Here is a 24189-nt window from a genome sequence, read left to right as displayed (position 1 = left end):
ATCTTAAATGCCCCCATATTTCCCGAGCTAAGCCCAGCCATCGAGCGAGGAATCCCAAGGTGGACCGTTCGATCGTTGGCTATCACTTTCTAGAGGCATTTAAGGGTTGTTAAGGATTGATGACCAAGCAGGATAAAAAGAAATATTAAAACAACACTCTGACATTTATTCACATAAGCAGACAAATAACAAAATATTCTTGATGATATTTTTCTTTTAACATAACAGAGCTTTCATAATATCGGATTTCTTCCTCGATTTAGAGTGACACGTGTTCATATCTCCAGCTCTACTGTGCTGTAAATGAAACCAAAGAAGTAATTAGGCCACTTGCCTTTTTAAACCAAACACTTGACTGAAAGAATTAAATAAACATGTGTTCAAAGTTTCACCAATTTAAAGTAATCTCAACACGTGGCTTTTCTTACGACGTACACAACTGAATTAGTCATTTACAGTATTTAATGTTGATTAATGACACTAACATGAACTTCAGTAGCAAAGAAAAACTGTTTCCAAAATTCTCAAAATTAATTAATTATTATCTTGATTATTATTATTATTATTATTATTTTCTTATCATTCAATTAACCTGTTTCATTGTCACACGATCGTGTTCTTATTAATTCTCCTCCGCATCATTTACCTAATGTTCATCATTAGCATTTCAGAGTAATGATTTTTAATTAATTATTAATGACTTATTTTCACAATGTTTCAAAGCAATCATGCGGCTGACAAATTTCTACCTTTGATCTTTGCATTTCATTTCTATTCAAATTAATCTTAAAGTATTTCAGATTTTTAGAAATTTACATTACCAACGTGTGAGCTAGTTAAATAAATTCTGTTTACAAATCGAGTGCCTTCACAAAGTAACGAGATGATCTTTCCTTTTAAATCTCGCTAATTAAAAAAATAAATTAAATTCCTTCCTAGTCTTCCTTGACTTAATTTAATTAAACTTTCCCTTAAGGGCATGAAATTATTTCTTAAGGCAACACACAACGATGAATGTGATCCGCGTCACAGCGAGTGCGCGACCAGATCAAAATTAAATGAAATCAACATGGCACAAGAGAAATATACACATTTACACACACACACTCACACTTAGGGAAACACGTTTTTATGTACACTATTTACATCGAATCCTGATTTGGCAATTTTATTTATGATTTTTATCGATGGTCGGGACGCGTAATGTCTAGCAGAATAATCCGTGTACAGAAATTCTCTTACATTAATGGTGGCTAGTGATCGAAGTCATGGGTATCACTTGGTAGAAACACATTTCACATATCAGCGCAAGTTCATCTAATTCATGAGATTATAATGGAAGATTCTAGTAAAATCCATAAGCACTACCATCATGTGGGCTACAGGTTGAATTTACCGCAAGCGTGAGCCTTACTCGCATTATTTTTACTTCCTACCTGCGAAATACACTCGCAAACACGTGCTCCACAAATTATAATCTATCTTGCGCTCCAAATACACAAGAATAAATCAATATCACCACTAATTCATCATTTACTCAATTATGCAACAAATATCCCTCAGGATAGGCCATATTCCAGACCCTTCATGAACAGAGCACATTCCATCTCACATTTAGGAACTCTACAGTAGTTTTATGGCTCACGAGCGTTTACATCTGTTTTACCCGATCTTTAGTCAATATTATTATTATTTAAGTGATTATTACATCTACTGATTCTCCTGGAATGTCGTAAAATTAGATGACTTCATCATAAAAACAACAAGTGATTTTAAAAGACACTAGGTTCGACCCTATTCACTCAAAATGTACACGCAAATTCTCCGTCCGGTAACTTTCAATATTACAAAGAAAGTAGATTTATCGTGTGGTCAGTGATTATTAAACTTAAGCTCCTTAAGCATGGGAAGTCATTCAAAGACAACCTACATGTCTACTCTAATAGATTCCAAAATTTCATTCACACGTACCTAGTCTACCACGACACCTTAAGAAGTAGGAAAATGAAATATTTCTAACTACAGCAAACTGATAGATCTACGACTTAAGAAGAAAGACCTCTAGTTGTACAAAAGATAAGACAGATAAATTAAATTAAAAAGGTACTCAAGTTTTTGTAGAGTTCGATTCCCGTCGACAGTCAGTTATTTCAGCATACTCCGGCCAGTCTCCTTCCCATTACCAGAGACGCCTTACATTTTTACAGCTCCATGGAGGCTCTGCGACAGGTGTCCCTCGATGAAATGATGTTGGTAATTGCGGAATTCTTCATCTTGAGATGTTCAATTCCAAGACGTCTTCCGTTGATTGCTGGTTACAAGCTGTAACTGAGATGACAAAATTAAGTATTTTGCACAAGCACACGCAGAATATAAACAGCTCGTCTACACTGTCACACTTAACTTGGCTCCTAGGCGTTTTTATTCCACAGAATTCACTAATTATCAGACTAAATTCTGGTAGAACGGACGTCGACTTGACTTGAAAATTTTCTCTCCACGTGGTCCGGTAATGTGATGTCTCACGCAGCGAACAAGCATTAAGAAGAGCATAAAGAGCATTAAGCATTAAGAGAGCGATTCACCCGAAGCAAAGCCTTTTATCTAATTAGCCCAGGGAGGTGTGTTCTTCAGCGAGAACGGTAATTGGCTGATGATCTCCTTTAATTTGCGCAGACTATTCCAGAAACAAGCTGGGTCGCGCGTGCGAAGGCAGTCACGTGGTTTGCTATAACCTTGGCACAGTCTTGCCGGTGACGTATCGCACCCCTCTGCATGACAAAAAAAACTCGTTTTCGGCTCGCCACGACTTCCCAAGTGATGTGTTGCGGCTTCAAGCAGACAATAAAATTTTTGCTTTCCACTTGTTAAAATATTCGTAAGATCGCCAATTTTCACGGGGACAGTAGTTTTTAAGTTGTTTATTTTGCAAACTTTTGTGAGGTAAGGAATGTATTTGTGAGGGGCAGATAATCTCACTGTGAGCACCTCTCATTCCAGACTCTCAGAGCCACACGAGTGGGAATCCCTAAACCCTGGGTCTAGGTAGTGAAAGTATCGCTTGTTTTGCGGCTCCGTTTGCAAGTTCATTTCCCTCATTTCCAACTAAAGTTATTCTGGTGCAAACAAACGGCAGTCTGACCATACCACCTGGTCGACCATCTCGTCTCCTTACTACCAAGTCTTCCCAGCCCAAAATTTGCAACATTTGTACTGGTAAGGCTGCGAGAAGACTTCAAGATTGGTTTTCGATGTAATTTCTTGAAAATGAACGTTTTCAAGAAAATTTCTGTCTGTAAAATACCACTTAATTTTTTTTCTAACAAGCAAATTTCAAAAAAAAATTTTTGCTATTCGCTTTATGTCACACTGACGATGATGGGATAGGATAGGCCTAGTAATGGGAAGGAAGCGGCCGTGGCCTTAATTAAGGTACAGCCCCAGCATTTGCCTGGTGTGAAAATGGGAAACCACGGAAAACCATCTTCAGGGCTGCCGAAGCGGAGTTCGAACCCACTATCTCCCAGATGCGCCGGTCACCTACGGGCGTCAAATCAAAAGACCTGCACCTGGCGAGCCGAATCCGTCCTGGGATTTCTCGGCACTAAAAGCCATACGCTATTTCATTTCATCAGTTAAAATCAATTAAGTTAAGGCAAGACATGAATTATAGATAAAATTTATGAAGCAAGTGTGTGTTGTTGATATTCAGTGCAAGATAAGTAAAGATTTGGATGTTGAACACTCATCACTTTTCATCCCATTTACCATCCGCTGTCATCTCACAACACTGTCTAGGTCCCCCTGCCGTTTCTCACAATCCTGCAACTCATTTACTGCTCTATACAGAATAACATCATCCACAAATACCCTTATATGTGATTCCAATTGTTTACTTGTATCATTTTTACATATAAAAAAACATAAAGGGTCCAATATAACTGCCCCACAGGACGACCGCTCTTAATCATTGCAGGGTCAGATAACATTTCCCCTACGGTACTCTAATTCTCTGAATCCTATTTTGTAGAAATTTAGCCAACCATTCCACCACTCTTTTGTCTAATCCATCAGCCATTTTCATTAGTAATCTCCCAAAACCTACCCTATCAAAAGCCTTGGATAGGGCAACAGCGATACCATACAGTACATTTGACCTCCTGAATCTAAAGTATCTGCTATATCTTGCTGGAATCCTACAAGTTAAGCATCATTAACCTTTCCTAAATCTGAATTGCCTTCTATCAAACCAGTTAGTAATTTCCCAAACATGTGTAATATAATCAGTAAGAATCCTTTCCCAGAGCTTAAAAACAACACATGTCAAGCTGACTGGCCTCTAATTATCTGCTTTATGTTTGTCACCCCTTTCCTTGTACACTGGGGAAACTACTGCAACTCTCCATTCATTTGGTATCGCTTCTTCATGCAAACAGTAATCTAATCACTTGTTCGTTATTTTCCATTATCTATAAAAGCTAGACAAAACTAATCATCCTGCTCACATTGTATGAAAAAATATCTGGTTCACTTATTGGTTTACTAATGACTGTACTTATTTTTTCCAAAATGTTTGTAATACTAATTAAAGAAGACATTATTTTGGCAATCACTTTAATATTAAGAAGAAAAAGCATTGTAATGTCAAGAATTACGAATGAGACTTACTGGATAAGTCGCTTCTCAGCAATTTGTGCATCCCTGATAGCATGACATTTAGTCCCAAGAATGAGGCGATTGGCCAGCTTCACTTCGTCTTCCTGCTCTTGACGTAACTCAAAAGCTCGCTGGAGAAGATGTTCGGCTCGACGAGCAGCTTCTTCCTCCAGCTGACAACAGGTTACAATATCACTATCAGAGGGTATTCCTATTGGTGGAGAACAAGCTCAACTTTGGTCTCTATGTTCTCAGAGTTGTAAGATATGAGACCTGTTCAAAGATTAACTACACTTCGAAAATAACTCTCTAGGAGATTATCTACAAACTAGTTAGCTTTGTTTCCTTATAAGTATTCACCTTCTCTAATATTATACAGTGACCCCAATGCTGTTCCCACAATGGAACCAGTGCTTATAGACAGTTCCACCAGAGATTTCAATTAGATCTGTTTGAAATTGTCATCCTTTCATGATTAATTTCAGTTTAGGCGAATAGGGAAATAATCTGCTGGGGCTAGATCAGGTAAGCAGGATAGATGGGAAGTTTTTATGTTCATCAAAAACTCATGAATCAACAGTAATACATGAGCTGGCTCCAGGTGTTGTTGTCCACAAGCCTGCTTTTTTTCTCTCACATTTTTGCTCAAACATCTCCAGACTTTAAGATAATGCCAGTGGTTCACCATTTTACGCTCAGCATTTCACAGGGCACAACACTCCTGTCAAAAGAAGACCGTCAATAACACCTTCATGTTTGACTTGACCTTTGCTTCCTTTGGTCTCGCATAAAAAAATTTCTCCGGTTTGAAGCAGAAGCAAACGTTGGTTACTGTGTGAAATATTGAGATATTACAAGAGACTATCCTCATTTTTCCATACTGAAAGTCTGTTAAAGGAGAACAATAAAACTTTGATTTCTACCTATTCAATACATTAATATATTGAGATATGTCGACAATCGCAACACTCACAAACTAAGAGCTGCTGAGCAATAACTGATTGTTTCAGAAATGTGTGGTAGATGGTGAGGTGCTCAGGAAGGACACCACTATATGGTGCAAGTAACTGGAAACTGATAAAATTTAGCATTTGCATGGAATTATCAAAGAATCAGTCTGAATACATGTGGAACAGGTAATTCCAAATGGTGTCTGCCTTGTCAATACTACACATATTTAGGAAGAAACCAACTGTTTATTTCATACTAATTGCTCAATCATACATGTTTCGAGAACAATATATTTCTCTTCCTTGGTGAATATTACACTTTCCATCTTTGAACAACTTGATTACTTTGTCGAATCATCATCATCATCATCATCATCATCATCATCATCATCATCATCATCATCAATTCCTTTCAGCAAGCTGGGCAGGATGTTTAGAACAATGTGCCTCCATTTGTTATGGTGTTGGTATGCTTCTTCTCTCCCTAGCGAATCCCATGTTTCTCTTCTCTTCTCTCCTAGCCACTTCAACCTTGGAACACTCAACCTTTCTTCCATGGTCAGGCTGACCTGCAGGTCTCTTCATATCTGATCATTCCTAATTCTGTTTTTCCTTGTTTCCTGTACAGCTGATATAAGGAACTTAATTTCAAAAGCTTGAAATTTAATTTCTTCACTTTTATGTATGATGCAACTCTCCAGACTATATGTCATGATGGGTTTTAACCCAATGGACTCTCATTTAAATACTCCTGCCTGTCACGCTGACTCAAATTTAAATCCCAGTGGAAAAGCTGTTTGTGCAGCGCAATGGAAAATATACTATTAAAAAAAACTATACAAGATATTAATGTGAAATTTTGTCCGGCCCCGCGTTGTAGGAGGAAATGCGTCCACCTATAACCCGGCAGCCCCGGGTTCGATTCCTGGCCGGGTCAGGGGTTTTCAATTGTAAATGATTAATATCCCTGGCCTGGGGACTGGGTGTTTGTGTCATCCTTAACGTTCCTTTCCTCACATTCAACACTTTACATTTCTGCCACTTACAAAATACATGCAGGTTCCTCACGTAGGGTCAAAAGATCTTTCTAGGTCAACGCCCCGAACAAATAGCATTTTTAAAAAGCGTGAAAATTTGTCATAAGGTGAACAAATTCATGTATTCACCTAAAATGATATTCTTGTGTGACAGATTAGTTGTGGAGGCCTGGCGTGAAGGTTTTGCTCATTATCACTCTCTGAGTCACTAGTGATATATACATTTCCTGACTCATTAACACTATTTACACTCACCAATTCCTCACACAAATTTAGTCTTCTAATTCCTGAAGATCTTCACTTACACTATCATTAGAATCACTATCTAAAACGCTCTTAATTAACTTCACTAATTCTTCGTGTTCAGAAATGCACATGCTGCTAGTTGCTATATTGACTACTGGCTTTAAAGGAATTTGAAATATTTCCGAGTCACCCTATACACGTGGTGTGAAGGTCAAACAAGGGGAAACTTCAACATACCCTCGCGTCAACCTTCTAGTATACGAAAATCTTAACGCAAGAGCCATCTGTTACAAACTGAGTGGACTATAGAAAGTTATATGAGCACTGGCAATGCGCGGGCCCGGGCCCAACTCGTCATCTGAGTTGCAGGCCATATGCGCGCAAGCGGGCGTGCCTCGTCATCCGAGTTCATTAGGTTAAACATATTCTGTTTAGCACACTGAGGAACTCTGTTGTCCCATACTGAAAGAAGTTGGATCCTTTTTGCTCCCTGTTCAACACTTCCAGCATTTGACATTGTACTTCCCAGATATTTAAAGATATTCACACATTCAATCTTGTCTGCTAACTTTCATTACCATTTTATTGCTCTTGCACATACATTCTTTAAGCTTGGTGTTCCAAAGATCCAATCTCGCCTGAACATCCCTCTCACTTGCTCCCCAAATGGCAATATTATCTGCAAAAACAAATGCATTAAGATCTTCCTTATGTATTCCTTTGAGTTCCTTTATAACAGTATCCATGGGTATAATGAAGAGCAATGGGGAAAGAGAACTCCCTTGTCAGACACCTCTTCTTCTTTCAAAGCACTGAGATCTTGCATATCCTACTTGCATATTACTTTCACAACCATCATAGAACATCTGAACTTTTTAAATTAGTGCTTCTGAGATTTTATGTTTCTCTAAACTCCCATATTTTTTTCTCACTCTACGCTGTCATATGCTTTTCCCAAACCCAGAAACACTATTATCAAGTCCTTTCCTTTTTCTCAAAACTTTTCCATTAACAGCCTCAGTGAAAAAATTAGGTCTGTACTTCCTTTATTTCTTCTAAATCCACGTTGACCCTCTTCAATTGATCTTCCATTATTTCTCTCAATCTCTTTTCTATCATCTTCTCCATTATCTTAAGGCAATGTGACAAAAAGGTGATGCCTCTATAATTGGGGAACTTCCTTCTACTTCTTTTTATTTTAAACAATGGTATTATAATTCCTTTTTTTTTTTCCATTCATCTGGCAACGTGTTCTCTTTCCATATAACTCTGTGTGTTTGATGTAGCCTCTGTATTCCAGGGATTCCAGCTGCCTTAATGTCTGCTGCAAGGGCGGTTTCTCCATAAGTTTGCAGGTTTGTGCTACCTCCATAAATTTTGTATGTTTAATTTAGATAAAGTTTTATAATTTAGATTACTCAACTGCTGTATTTTCATTCAACAAGACAAACCTATCAAGAGCTTGAAAGAGTAAATATTGGACACAGGCAAATATTCATTTATGGGAAAGGGAGTTAGGGCTTGGAATAACTTACCAAGGGAGATGTTCAACAAATTTCCAATTTCTTTGAAATCATTTAAGAAAAGGCTAGGAAAACAACAGATAGGGAATCTGCCACCTGGGCGACTGCCCTAAATGCAGATCAGTATTGATTGATGGATTGACAGGAGTCTTTACAAGAGAACTCTTAGATGTTCAGTGCAGAAGCCGAAAAGTTTGCAGCAGAGGGTTAACTTGAGGTAGAATGAAACCATGGCTGCTAGAGGGGCGCACGGGGCACTAGAGGGGTGATTTTAGGCTGCTAGAGGGGTGCGCGGAGAGAGAAAAAGATAGGCGTGGCTTCTTGTACATTGCTTAAATGGAGGTTTATCAAACTGGCTCCTCCTACGTAACCAACTACTAGCAAAGTTGCTAGAGACCATTGCTGCTCAATATGACAGTCTGTTATAGAACAGGGATGCCATCTAGTGACAATGGATGAAAGTTCATCTGCTGGATATATTACTAATGGCTTTAAGTTTGAAAATAAGATCTCCCATTTCTTTCTGTATAGTCCTGAGCTTTGTTATGTGAGTACAAGCTAAGTAGCTTATTGATTTCATTGTGTAAACATTTGTGTCATCGTGTGTGTTTTTATTGTGCATTTTTATCAGATAGTGATATTTTGCCAGATCATGAACTCGGTGCAGTCTTATACCTAGGCCGTTTCCGCAATGGACTGCCAAAGAAAAATCCGAGGTGAAACGAATGGGTAGGCCCACGCCAAACATTCACATAACGCAAACGATCAAGACAAAAAGTAGAACGTTCAATAGGAACTTCAATCCTATTATTTACAAGAAAAATAACTGGTTATGTGGGTGTGAGGTCAGTAATGCGTCATACTGCTTTCCATGCATACTTTTTGGAGGGGAAGATTCATGGGTAAAGCAACATACAACATTTTCACAATCAAGTTAAACAACACAAATCTTCTTCATCTCATATGAAGAACTCAATAAGTTTAACCATGTATGGAAATATTAATATAGCTGCACAGATGGACACTGCTTATAGAAGGAACATCCAGCTACATAACGACAGGGTTACGCAGAACAGGTGTGTCCTGAATATTGTAATGAACTGTGGCTCATTTCAGTTAGCGTTGAGGAGCCAGGCACATCACATCATTATCAGTGCTGAGCTTGATAGTGTATGAGAGGCCACTTAGGAAAGGCGACAGTTTTTAAGGGCACCTCTAAAACGATTCAGAATGAAATTCTTCAGCAGATGTTAGAGGTGTGCCAAGAGGAAATAACCACAGAAATGAAAGATTCGGAGTTCATGGCCATGATAGCTGATGAAACTAGTGACTTTGTGTCAATATTTCAGATGGTTATTATCTATAGGTATCTAGTATATAATAAACTTGTAGAAATATTTTGGAGTTTCATTTAACCTATTGGTCACAATTCAGAATCACTGTCTGCAGCCATAATATCTGAACTTGATTCTCATTTCCAAGGATGCCCAAATACAGGGTGAACGTTAATAAAACCAACAAACTGCAGGGACTTATTCCTGACTGGAAATGGAGGAAAAATGTCCTATGAACATGTGCCCAGAAATCCATCGTTGCGATGGTAGATGGCACTGACAAATGAAATTTTCTCTGACTACTTTCAGTGTTTCTTCTGTTGCAGATAGTGCGATTGAACCAGCGTACTGCCGGAAGCAGAATGGTCCGGTATTCATGTTGGGAACAAGCCAAGATGGTGTTTGTGTACGACCAAGCCAATGGAAACGGTCGAGAGGCAGCACGGCTACACCACAACAAGTACCCTCAGAGACACCAACCAATTCACACAACGTTTCACACCATTTTTGGGCGTTTGTGTGATCATGGATCCTTTTAGACAGATGAACATGCAGGGAGGCGGCGGACTGTGCGTACACCAGATCTGGAGGAAGAGGTTCTACAGGACATTGAGACTAACCCTAGTACAAGCACCAGGCAAGTGGCCCGCCAACATAGTGTAAGCCAGACTACGATTATGTGTATCCTGCATGACAACCGCTATTATCCCTATCACCTGCAATGAGTGCAAGGATTATCAGCAGCAGATTTCCCTCTACGGGAAGGATTTTGTCGATGGTTTTTGCACCAGGCCATCACAGTTATAGGATTTTTGTCGCCAGTCCTCTTTACCAATGAAGCAACCTTTACCAGAAATGGCATCGTCAATCTGCATTATCTTCATCTGTGGGCTACAGAAAATCCTGGGGGAATGGTTGAGGCGTCTCACAGGCATCGCTTCAGCATCAATGTTTGGGCAGGGATATTCTTGACGACCACATGCTTGGACCAGTTATTATTCCACAACGCCTCAATGGAGGAACGTACCTGGTCTCCCTGCAGAATACTCTGCCTGGATTGCTTGAGAATGTGCTTTTGGCAATAAGACAGGTTATGTGGTTTCTGCATGATGGAGCACCACCCCACTTCCGCATTACAGTTCGCCAACACCTCAACAACATCTTCCCAAGCGCTGGATAGGACGTGGAGGCCCTGTTGCATGGCCTCCTAGATCACCGGACTTAAACCCCCTGGATTTTTACCTCTGAGGACATCTGTAAAGCGTTGTGTATGCTGAACCAGTTCTTGACCTGCAGACCCTTCAACAGTGTGTTCACGACACCTGTGACGCTATTCGGCGAGAGGCCGGAACATGCGAAATAGTGAGGCAATCCATGATATGACATTTGAACACATGCATTGCAGCCCATGAAGGCCACTGTGAACATCTGCTATGACGTGGATGCGATTCAGCTATGTACTGTGTTTCGGGACTATTTGTTGTCGTTGCACGCACACCACCCATTTCTGGACACATGTTTGTAGGACAATTTTTCCTCCATTTCTAGTCAGAAATCAGTCCCTGCAGTTTGTCGGTTTTATTGAAGTTCACCCTGTATACTTATAGCACGGACTTATGATGGTGCATCTGTCATAAGAGGCACAAAAAACTGGTGTCTAGGCCATTGTCAAAGAAAGTATCATGCTGCTTCTTACTTACATTGCCATGCTCATCAACTTAATTTGATTATGGTGAATGCAGCATCAATAAACAGAAATGTGCAGACATTTTTTGCAAACCTTCAAGGACTATGCACCTTTTTCTCAAAATCTCCTAAAAGAACTGCCATTCTTGATGAAGTGCAGAAACACTTGCCACGTTCTGTTCTGACATGGTGGAATTTTCATTCCAGGACTGTTAATACTGTTTTTGAACACAGGGAAGACCTTATTGAATACATGAAAGTTATTGAAAGGAGATGTCAGATTAGTAATAACAATACACTTGTTCAAGCTTCTGGATATATAGGGACTTTGGAAGATGACGACTTTATATACTGGCTCTCTTTCTTTCACTACATAACGCCTCATGTAGACATTTTGTATAATCAACTGCAGAAGTGTGATTGTAACCCACCTCTTGTTCTGGCTCAGCTAAAGGCATTTGATAGAGGACTAAAAAAAATTAGAGACAGCATGGAAGATGAGAAGTCACAGGAACAGTCAGAAAAGACAAGAAGAACTGAAGAGCAGTGTATGAAAAGGGAGGCATTTGAAGTGTGTGATGACCTTGAATGTGCCGTGCTGATCACCGGGAACTGGCTGTTTGCTTCTACAAAATATTCGTCTGCGACTTCAAGTTTATTTATAACCTTCATATATTATTTGATAGTGTTGTGACTTTGTGCCTGACAGAGTGTGAAACTAACCCATTTCTCCAATATTCATAAACATTGTGTGATTTCGCCTACTTGTTTTTACGGCTGACGATGACCTGGACTAAGGTCGAAACCGGTCCCATTTAAATAAGAATGTAATTACTACATTTCTTTCTTTTATGTATTGAATTGGTTGAACTTCAATTATTTAATTTTTAATTGTAACTGTAACATCGTTTCACTCGGAACATTTTTCTGAATATGACAGTAAGTTCCCAGAGGAGTCTCTGAAAGCTGCAGTAAAATCCCATACATTCATTTTTGAGAACAAACTTTGCACGGAACTGTCTGAAATCTGCACTCGAGAGGAGTCTAGTGCTATGTGTCTAGTGGACTTCATTACAGACAATAATTTGTTTGCTACATTTATAGAAAGAGTTAAAATCTTGAAAGTGCTGTTAAGCATTCCGATGTCTACTGCAGAAGCAGAACGATGTTTCTCCACTCTAAATAGAGTAAAAACATTTCTGAGAAACACAACTGCGCAAGAGCTCTGGCAATGCTTTCAATAGAGCGAGAATTTGTGATGATAATCAGTGACGTTAATGCAAAAGTTATTGATAAGTTTGCCAGGTGTAAGGAGAGGAGGGCAGATTTCCTGTATAAGTGTGTGAGTTGTGACTTTTTAGTCATTTAATTTAGAAATAAGATACACTACAAAAGGACTTGTTTCAATACTGGAATTAGGCTACCTGAAAGTGTTTCATTTCAGTATGCTAAAAGAGCTTTAAAATGAAAAAACTTGTAAATGGGTTGTTGTAATATTTCTGAAAATAGAAATGTAAAATGTTTGTTTTATTTTTAATAATAAGAAAGTATTTTGGATGTATCTGGATTTGAAAATTAACCTGTAATCATATTATATCGTTGGTAAATATTGAGCACCACTGAACTTTCAAACCACCAGCCGCCACTGGTCTGCTGTTAGTTCATCTGCTCCCGCTGACTTTCCACTTGGCCTTATCTCTCTCTTTTCATTAGTGACTTTGGTAACTTGTTCTTGTTCACACTCCCCATTCAATAATTTTTCAAAATTACTCTTCATCTCTCTTCTGTTTCTGATAATGATCATGTCCTCTGTTTCAATAACCTTAATTTCTTCTCCACCTGATTTTTAAAAAAATATTCTTTTCATCTCGTTGGTTCATGGTGTGGGTTACTGTAGTCACGTCCTGGTTTGTGAACCATGGGCGAGGACTAAGTGGCCTAGTAAGTGGCCCTGAGGGTCAGGATACCAGTTGCTACGGAATGGGAGTGGGCATCTCGGGCATATTCTGAGACATGGCCCTCCTTGTGATCAGGCGCCTAGGGCAATACAATCTACCGGTGGTCCCTAACCCATTAGAGGAGAGATCCTTACTTGGACTATGTGTAAGTAGGGTAGCACCCTGCTTCATGAATTTACCGAACTCAGAACATTTTAAGCACCTCGGACCTAGGGGAGTAACGGTGTCCCACTCCCATTTGACAGGCGAGGGACTCCTTGGAAACAACTTGGTGAACGAAATGGAATTCGATGGGGAGCTATCTATATTAATGGGGCTTATGGAAGAAAGAAAGTAGAACTGTCTGAGTCAGCAAAAAGGATGCATCTGGATGTTCTAGGAGTAACTGATATTCAGGTAAGGGGGGGAAGAGATAGGAGATTATAAAGTGTACTTGACAGGTGTTAAAAAGGGAAGGGCAGAGCATGGGGTAGTGCTGTTCATCAGGAATGTTACTGCATACAACACAGTTTCTGTTAGGCACATAAACGAGTGAATGATGTGGGTAGATCTGGCAGATGGAGGAATTAGGACGAGAACTATCATAGTGTATTCACCATTTGAGGGTGCAGATGAGGATGAAATTGATAAGCTTTAAGAAGCATTGAGTGACATCATAGTCAGGGTCAAGAACAAGGATAGGATAGTGCTAATGGGTGATTTCAATGTGAAAGTTGGAAATAGAACTGAAGGATACGAAAGGGTGATTGGTAAATGTGGGGATGATATGGAAGCTAATAGGAATGGGAAGCGTCTGCTGGACTTCTGTGCTAGTATGGGTTTAGCAGTTACAAATACATTCTTCAAGCATAAGGCTATTCATCGCTACACATGGGAGGGTAAGAGTACCAGATCCATAATAGACTATATTGTCGTTGCCGGGACAAAACCTCCTATGTGATCATATTTTTGGAGATATACTGATCCGCAGCACATACATTATGAAGAATGAGAATGCCTTGACAATATTCACACAATATTGGGCCTTAGATGAGAGAACCTTACTGCCAAAGTTCTAAGCTAAAATATTTCACATAGGAGGTTTTGTCCCGGCAGCGACGATATTTTAACCTACTTCAAATTCAGGAAATCTGTTAGGAATGTACGGGGTTTTCAGGGATTTTTTGATGAAACAGACCACTATCTGATCTGTAATGATCTAAGTATCTCTAGGCCTAGGATAGAAAAAGTAAAATCTGTCTGCAAACGAATAAGGGTAGAAAATCTCCAGGACTAGGAAATTAGACAGAAGTACGTGGGTATAATTAGTGAGAAGTTCCTAACAGTGGACAGTAAGCAGGTTCAGGATATAGAAAGAGAATGGGTGGCATATAGGGATGCTGTAGTAGCAACAGCAAGGGAATGCCTACAAACAACTGTGTGTAAAGATGGGAAAAGTGAACATCTTGGTGGAAAGATGAAGTGAGAGCAGCTTGTACACATAAAAAGAAGGCATATCAGAAATGGCTCCAAACAAGGACTGATGCATACAGGGAACTATACACAGATGAAAGAAATGGAGCAAAACAAATAGTTCTTGAATCCAAAAAGAAGTCGTGCGAAGATTTTGGTAATAACCTGGAAAGGCTAGGTCAAGCAGCAGGGAAACCTTTCTGGACAGTAATAAGGAATCTTAGGAAGGGAAGAAAAAAGGAAATGAACTGTGTTTTGGGTAATTCAGATGAACTCATAATAGATCCCAGAAAATCACTGCACAGCTGGAGGGAATATCTTGAAAACCTTCTCAACGTAAAAGGAAATCTGCATGCTGGTATTGCAAGCAACGGAGCTCATGGAGAGGAGGAAAATAATGTTTGTGAAATCACACTTAAGGAAATAGAAAGGATGATAAATAAACTCCATTGTCATAAAGCAGGAGGAATAGATGAAATTAGACCTGAAATGGTAAAGTATAGTGGGAAGGCAGGGTAGAAATGACTTCATAGAATAATAAGATTTGCATGGAGTGTTGGTAAGGTACCTTCAGATTGGACAAAAGCAGTAATTGCACCTAACTATAAGCAAGGGAACAGGAAGGATTGCAACAATTATCGAAGTATCTCATTGATTAGTATACCAGGCAAAGTATTCACTGGCATCTTGGAAGGGAGGGTGCGATCAGTGGTTGATAGGAAGTTGGATGAAAACCAGTGTAGTTTCAGACCACAGAGAGGCTGTCAGGATCAGATTTTCAGTATACGCCAGGTAACTGAAAAATGCTATGAGAGGAATAGACAGTTGTGTTTACGTATTGTACATTTAGAGAAAACATATGACAGGGTACCGAGGGAAAAGATATGCACCATATTGGGGGACTTTGGGATCAAGGGTACATTATTAAAATCAATCAATCAAAGGCATTTATGTTGACAATCGGGCTGCAGTGAGAACTGATGGTAGAATGAGTTTTTGGTTCAGGATACTTACAGGGGTTAGACAAGGCTGTAATCGTTCGCCTTTGCTGTTCATATTTTACATGGATCATCTGCTGAAAGGTATAAAATGGCAGGGAGGAATTCAGTTACGTGGAAATGTAGTATGCAGTCTAGCCTATGCTGACGACTTGGTCTTAATGGCAGATTGTACTGAAAGCCTGCAGTCTTATATCTTGCAACTTGAAAATAGGTGCAATGAGTACGGTATCAAAATTAGCCTCTCGAAGACTAAATTGATGTTAGTAGGTAAGAAATTCAACAGAACTGAATGTCAGATTGGTGATACAAAGCTAGAACAGGTTGATAATTTCAAGTATTTAGGATGTGTGTTCTCCCAAGATGGTAATGTAGTAAGTGAGATTGAATCAAGGTGTAGTAAAGCTAATGCAGTGAGCTCGCAGTAGTTATCAACAATATTCTGTAGGAAGGAAGTCAGCTCCCAGACGAAACTATCTTTACATCGGTCTATTTTCAGACCAACTTTGCTTTACGGGAACAAAAGCTGGGTGGACTCAGGATATCTTATTTATAAGTTAAAAGTAACAGACTTGAAGGTAGCGAGAACGATTGGTGGTACAAACAGGTGGGAACAATGGCAGAAGGGTACTCAGAATGAGGAGATAAAGGTGAAGTTAGGAATGAACTCGATGGATGAAGCAGTATACATAAACCGGCTTTGGTAGTGGGGTCATGTGAGGCGAATAGAGGATAGGTTACCTAGGAGAATAATGGACTCTCTTATGGAGGGTAAGAGAAGTAGAGGGCGACGGAGACGATGATGGTTAGACTCAGTTTCTAAGAATCTAAAGATAAGAGGTATAGAACTAAACAAGGCCACAGTACTAGTTACAACTAGAAGATTGTGGTAACATTTTGGTAAATTCACAGAGGCTTGCAGACTGAATGCTGAAAGGCATAACGGTCTATAATGATGATGTATGTTCATCAACTCGTACAACACTTTCTGATTTCCTTTACTATCTTCCTTAATTCTTTGGATAAACAGTAACTATGCAATTTAGATCCACTACTAGAGGTCTGTGGTCGCTATCCAAGCTTCAAGTTGGGATAACTTTAGTATCCCTCAATCCTTCTCCAGTTAATTTATCAGTTATCACATAATCAATAACCACACCACCTTTATAATAGTATCCATGAGAATAATGGAGAGCAATGGGGAAAGAGAACTCCGTTGTTAAACACCTCTTCTTGTTCAAACCACTGAGATCTGAAATTTTTTAATTAGCGCTTCTGAGATGTTATTTTTTTCTAAACTCCTATATTTTCTCTCTCTCCACACTGTCATATGCTTTTTCCATCCCAGCCACATCTAGTGATCTTATGGCACTTGGTCACATTTCAAATAGATGGCACGAGTGTAGCTGATGACATCTCACACACAAGGTGTAGGTAGATATTTCTTGCTACAGATGATACTTAGCACTTTGTCATTAGCTGGGTCCCAAAATCCCAATGACCCAACTAGAATGACATCCACCTCCACAGATGTATATCGTGCACGAAGAGCCGTCGCCACAGTAGAATACTTCTCTCTTTTGGCCTATCCGGCATCTTCTAAGGCAGATTTTCTATTGTCAAATGGAATGGAAATGTCCAGCACTAAGGCTTTATCATCTTTCACAATAACCAGATCTGGGTGTAAGTTACCACATACAATCTGGTTATCACTGAAGATCTGATACCTGCTACTAGCAGCTACCTTTCTGACTCTGGAGAATGCAGCATTGTTTCTCTACCAATATAATGCAGAATACCTCATGCGATGGTTGCCTACACGAGGCAGGGTCTCATTTTCATAGCCAGATCTTCTACACTTCTTATTACCAACATGTGTTGAATGGAGACTTCCAATGAGCGGTAGTAAATTAAGCCCAGCTCAATGAATAAATCTCCAGTCCGCAGATCCGGTAAACAGACCAGTATGTAAGAAGTGTGAACTTGTTGTGTCGGTGGCCACACACTCCATCACTTTACTTTGATTAGGCAAGCTGATCATTCTCTTAAGGTGCTTCGACTGAAGTTTCATTTGTAGTGTCTGAAGCACCTTACGCTGATCGTTGCTAAACAGGGTCTTTTTCTGATGGTAAGAGATGGTTTGAGTAATTTTGTAAAACATTTACCTAAAATTAAATACATTACTTAAAATCATTAATAATAAAGAATATCACAGCTTATACTTGTTTTGTGTACGTTTTTCCCACTAATCTGAAAAGTCTAAAAACTGTGTGAACACCTGAAGAACAATGCATAAAACCCTTAATGAAAATGTTGCCAAAGAATTAAAACTGACACCGTTGTGTGATGGAAAACTATATTATACATTCCTGTGTGTTAACCCAATTTGGCAATTTAAAAACTTAATACAAAAACATTAATATATTACAATAATATCTAAATATCTTCAAACAAAAGTAATCAAGTCATTTGAAGATGGAAAGTGTAATATGCACTAAAGAAGAGACATGTTCTCGAAACATGTACAACTGAACAATTAGTATGAAATAAACATTCAGTTACCGTACTTCCTAAATATGTTTAGAAATGACAAGGTGGACACCATTTGGAATTTCCTGTACCATAGGTATTCAGATTGATAGTAGTTAGTCAGTAAAGACCAACATGGACCATAAAAATGGTCAAATTAATTAATGATCAAAGCTTAATGTGACCGAAGCTTGAATCTATTAAAGAAACTATTAAATATAGTTTATGTTGGGTCCACCTTGTCAATACACTTTAAATGATTGAAAATTACCAACATTGAAACTATTTGAAATAGTTTCTTTGATAGATTTAGACAAGTCAATACAGGATCAAGTAAAATACCTATTATGGTTAAGTTTATCAACAGTGAAGCTTGAAAGCATGTACTTACATCTTCACAGACATGTTATATGGTGACCCAGTATCAGGTCATGCTATCACCAAGTGGAACTTGAGAAGAAAAAGGTTAATGGAAAACTCTACTCAGGCAGAAATTCAGTTTCAGAATACTTCTTAGTCATTACACATGAGGAATCCCTGCTGGGGCAGCCAATAGTTTTAGAACATTACAGAGATGTGACTGATAGGTATGTGGAACAAAAGCACATCTCGAGAACTTCTCTATGTCTCTCAGAGGAGAGACATCTCATAAGCCTCTCCAGACTCTTATTTCATGCATCACCGGTAACAATGACACACTGTGACAATCTGATCTTTCACCACAGCGAATAGCATGAAGGAAGGTGGTAGGAGGTCTGATTTACCTCAGTTATCCCACAAGGCAGATAGCAGAATCTATCACTTCATTTGAGCCTAAGCTTGCAATTTACGGTGGACAGGAAAGATATGCACCCTTCAGCTCATAATTGAATGAATGTAATATTTTAGTGCACATTTATGGCCACTGATAGTTTCAAAGCAAAAATACATCAGATGCAATTCACCCTTCAGAGAGTCATGAGTTATCTCAAGGCAGTCAAGTTCTTCTGCCTGAAGGCTGTGTTTATAGCTTAAACTATGTTCTGTTCTTCTTCATTCCTCTTTTGAAAATACTGAAAGTAGTTACAATTTTACAGTTATATACAAAGTTTTATAAAGAGTAGAATAGAAAGCATGATTAAAAGGAAAAACCAATATTCAATTTTTAATCAACAGCGAATAATATTTTGTCTGTTTTCCAAGAATTCCCGAACATTTTATTTTGTAAATAAGCTATTACGGTACATAAGATCCTGGAGGCAAGAAATTTGAAAAAGATGTTGTGCATGTGTTGCGCTTTGGGAGAGAAATGTTTACAGCACGAGTGCGCAGTCTGGTAGCCACGATCATTAAGGTGTCGAGTCTATGTGGTCAGCCGCTTCAAGTCCGTTTGACAGAAAAAAATTTCACCATCAGAATGTTTGCCGGTAAAGTAGGAGAGGTAGTAAGATACAATTTCTAATCACTAGCTTACGTGCCAAAAGCCTGGATTCAGTCGCAAACGTCTTTGCAGAGTTCATATTAGGCATTCAGGAAGAGAAGGGTGAAGCCACCAGGGGCCATAATTTTTTATTTCATCTCCAGGTAGCTGAGATCATCCCCTATAACACTAGCTTGACAAAAGTGGATGTGCTCTCCCTTACTACATTGAAAATATCCGTTGGTTTGAAAGCTAAAGTTACTGCACGGCATGTGACAGATTCATAATCCTCACAGTGAGTGCGTTATTGGATCCTCTCCAAACTTAACAGTTGATCGTGCAGCCAGCCTTGTAACCGTTACGACTGTAACTGTAGTGACTTGTTTTGTACATAATTTATAGAGGTATGATCATGAGTAATAGTGAAAATCTCAATCAGCCTGGCATATCTGGTTATTATTTCCCAATAATCAATTCATTCTGTTCTTTTATTTGCTCTGATGTATGGTACTACAATCATCACCCTAATGATACTTTAATACTGTAATATAGTCTATGATCAATAATTAAATACCGGTAGATGTGTACATATCTCCATTTGCAGAGTATGATTATTTTAAAGAGATATCCGTGGCGGGTTTGTCCTTATCTCATTTATGGCCATGCAAACTTCAAACATCAACATCTCTAAACCTACTTTTGGTGGGTCTTATCTCATTTACGGACATGCAAACTTCGAACGTCAACATCTCTAAACCGACTTTTGGTGGGTTCGTCCTTATCTCATTTACGGACATGTAAACTTCGAACATCAACATCTCTAAACGTACGTTTGGCAGGTTCGCCCTTATCACATTTACGGACATGCAAAGTTCGAACATCAACCTCTCTAAACCTACGTTTGTTGGGTCCGCCCTTCTCTCCAGAACGCTTCATATGAAGTGAGGCATATGATGCTGTTGAAGGTGATTTGTCTGTTGGGTGGATACATCAAGCCTTTAGCAGTTAAATAGTAATATAAAATTCCATAAAGATTTTCAAGATTGTTAAAAAAGTTATTTTTATGACAGTTTCCAGAAATGAATAGAGTAGCTTAAGAAGGTGCAATCGAACCAAAACATGTTTTAGTTAACCCGGCAGTGGTCGCGTGGTGAGTGAACCCCTCACTTCTCGAAACGAAGTGTTGTCATTGCCCAACCCATGTGCGCAGCTCCCCTCCCCTCTAGGTATTCCTCGGCTAATCCCTTATCTTCCATGCAGGATGTTCAGTATGAGTTAGCCGTTCACTAGAGAAGAGTTATTTTTGTTCTTAGTATGCAGTGCACTCGGTGAGGGATTTGCTCAGCACGAGACCACTAGTGTTACTGTTTAATTATAACACGACAATGTATCTCTGGTGTATTGTTTTATTTGTTAGGGTGTTCTTTCATTAGTGATTTACCGAGTTGTGAACATTGTGTAGTTATTCAATGGCTAATTCACAAGAATAGCGAATCCTGCAATGGATGGACGAAGTGGAACAGGAACTAAAGCAAGTAAGAAATACGGGTGGCGAAAATGATTTGGCACAATTTGGTGATCCTTATGACAGTGAAAATGAGGATGAGAGTGACCACGTGGAAAACAGTGATCATAATACTGATTCAGAGGTATCGGGAGAAGAGCTGGAAGAGGAGCAGCATGTTCCAGTACCTCGTTATATTGGAAAGGACAACTGCACGGTGTGCACCGAGCACGTCAACCTTCAGGCGTGAAAGGAAATGCCAAGTTTGTCAGATCACCACTTAAGTCCTGGAAATTATTCTTTCCCTCTGAAACGTTACATGACATAGTCTCGATGATACACATTAAAAACTTTGTATTGCTTTATATTGTATTTATGTATTATTTACACTTATAAAATAAATACATTAAGTCCACTTCAAGATAATTATAAAACCAAAGAAAGGATAAACAATAAACAAAACCAATTTTAGCATTGGTTTTGAAGAGAGCAAAATGCTCACCACGCGACCACTTTTGTATCAGAATGACATCATAATTCTCAGACTAGAATATTATGCTGGAAACTAACACCGTAAATAATTTGTGTACTATTGTCGTTCATATTACGTGATGGGACATGTCCATGAACACTTCCATATCATTAACAGATGCATTTAAGTAAACTACTTATCACAATAACATAAAAATTACTGGGTGAGGGAAACCCTCAGACGCGACCATTTATGTGCCACCAACCACGCGACCACTGCCGGGTTAATAGAAATGTTGAAAGGTATTGAAAAGGTGGATCTTATTTCTTTATCGAAATGTAGACACTGGTAGTAGTTTACAGTTTAACTCGAAGTTAATACAGAACACAATATGAAATGTAACGTGTAACCCTTGGTGTTATTCGACAGGAGTAGGCTATGTGCTGACACCAGGTTTCACTCTTTCCCAATTGTAACATCATCATCTCACGCTCAGATGCGCAGGTCGTCCATGAGCATCAAATAGAAAGACCTACACCGGATGAGCCGAACATGTCCTTGTTCCCTCCTGGCACTAAAGCCAGTAAGATTCTCAAGATTTTGGCTGTCAGCTCTGAGATCCTCAAGCCAGAAGAGCACCTTTCCCTAGAGACTTGAACATGCCGCTTGTCACAACAACCTACAATGAGGGATATATCTAGTTCCCAAGCCCGAGGAATCTTCCACATGTGGATAAGACCTCTACCTCATACAGGAACTGAATCCAAGAGCCACTCCACTGACCATTCAGCCAAGCAACAGGACTCCGTGAAAATCCAGTGCTAACCACACTCTCCACATTGGACAAGTGGCTAGAAAAATTCACCTGAAAGAGCATAACAAACCAAACATTCAAAAAATTGGGATCTGAGATGTCTATTCTACTGGAAAGGGTAGAACTTACGTCCTTCAATTTGATTCCTTTCACACGTTTCTTCTCCCACTGGCGGACCTCTTCCTTTCTGGCAAGACATTCTTTCATCAACTGGCTCTTCCTTGCATCAATAGCATCTGCTATTTTCATCCGTTCTTCAAATGTCATTAACTGTAAAGAAACAGAAAAAGGATCATAATAATATAAATACATTTCAAAGCATTTTTAGTAAACTTTCATACATAAATCTTCATTGCAGACTGTTACACCTTTCAGTGTTCAGTTTCCAAGCCTCTGTGGTCACACGGTTCTCTCTGTTTCTCTGAAGGCTAGTTTACATGACGACATTAGGTTTCACAACTAACTTTTATTTGAAAGCACATGCGCGAATTGCAGTTGTGACACTATATTATGACACTAGCAACTTTCAGCTGCTTCCAACGTTTCATGAAACTAAACTGATAGTTTTGTGGTTATAAACATTTTGATCTGTTACTTGGTTTGCAAAATGAAGTGAGAATGTAAAGAAATAGTGACATTTCTCAACTTGTACACAGTTCAGACATGTTTACGGGATTTTGACGATGTTATTTTTACAAACATACATACATTATCATTATAGACTGTTATGCCTTTCAGCGTTCAGTCTGCAAGCCTCTGTGAATTTACTAAACGTCGCCACAATCCTCGATTTACAACTAGTGTTGTGGCCTCATTTAGTTCTATACCTCTTATCTTTAAATTGTTAGAAACCAAGTCTAACCACCGTCGTCTTGGTCTACCTCTACTTCTCTTACCCTCCATAGTAAAGTCCATTATACTTCTAGGTAAACTATCCTCCTCCATTCGCCTCACATGACCCCACCACAGAAGCCGGTTTATGCGTACAGCTTCATCCATCAAGTCCATTGCTAAATTAGCCTTTATCTCTTCATTCCGAGTACCCTCCTGCCATTGTTCCCACCTGTTTGTACCAGCAATTATTCTTGCTACTTTCATGTCTGTTACTTCTAACTCATGAATAAGATATCCTGAGTCCACCCAGCTTTTGCTCCCGTAAAGCAAAGTTCGTATGAAAACAGACTGATGTAAAGATAGTTTCGTCTGGGAGCTGACTTCCTTCTTACAGAATACTGTTGATCGCAACTGCGAGCTCACTGCATTAGCTTTACGACACCTTGATTCAATCTCACTTACTATATTACCATCCTGGGAGAACACACAACCTAAATACTTGAAATTATCGACCTGTTCTAGCTTTGTATCACCAATCTGACATTCAATTCTGTTGAATTTCTTACCTACTGACATCAATTTAGTCTTCAAAAGGCTAATTTTCATACCATACTCATTGCACCTATTTTCAAGTTCCAAGATATTAGACTGCAGGCTTTCGGCACAATCTGCCATTAAGACCAAGTCGTCAGCATAGGCCAGACTGCTTACTACATTTCCACCTAACTGAATCCCTCCCTGCCATTTTATACCTTTCAGCAGATGATCCATGTAAACTACGAACAACAAAGGTGAAA

At 39.1% G+C, this 24189-nt stretch overlaps 1 protein-coding gene across 1 annotated transcript in view; it reads right to left on the bottom strand.

Moving 5' to 3' along the window:
- The window catches only part of LOC136859701 (cilia- and flagella-associated protein 45), a 219737-nt gene that overhangs the window by 173289 nt on the left and 22259 nt on the right, over window positions 1–24189 (bottom strand). The window contains exons 3-4 of the mRNA XM_067138711.2: window positions 22688–22828; window positions 4669–4829 (exon numbers count right to left, since the gene is read on the bottom strand). Of these exons, the coding sequence (XP_066994812.1) occupies window positions 4669–4829; window positions 22688–22828 (302 nt within the window). The remainder of the gene's footprint in view (window positions 1–4668; window positions 4830–22687; window positions 22829–24189) is intronic.

The sequence above is a fragment of the Anabrus simplex genome, chromosome 1, assembly GCF_040414725.1.
Source record: "Anabrus simplex isolate iqAnaSimp1 chromosome 1, ASM4041472v1, whole genome shotgun sequence".
Classification (NCBI taxonomy): Eukaryota; Metazoa; Arthropoda; class Insecta; order Orthoptera; family Tettigoniidae; genus Anabrus; species Anabrus simplex.
The sequence above is the reverse complement of the archived record's forward strand: the minus strand, read 5'-3'. Positions and strand labels throughout refer to the sequence as shown.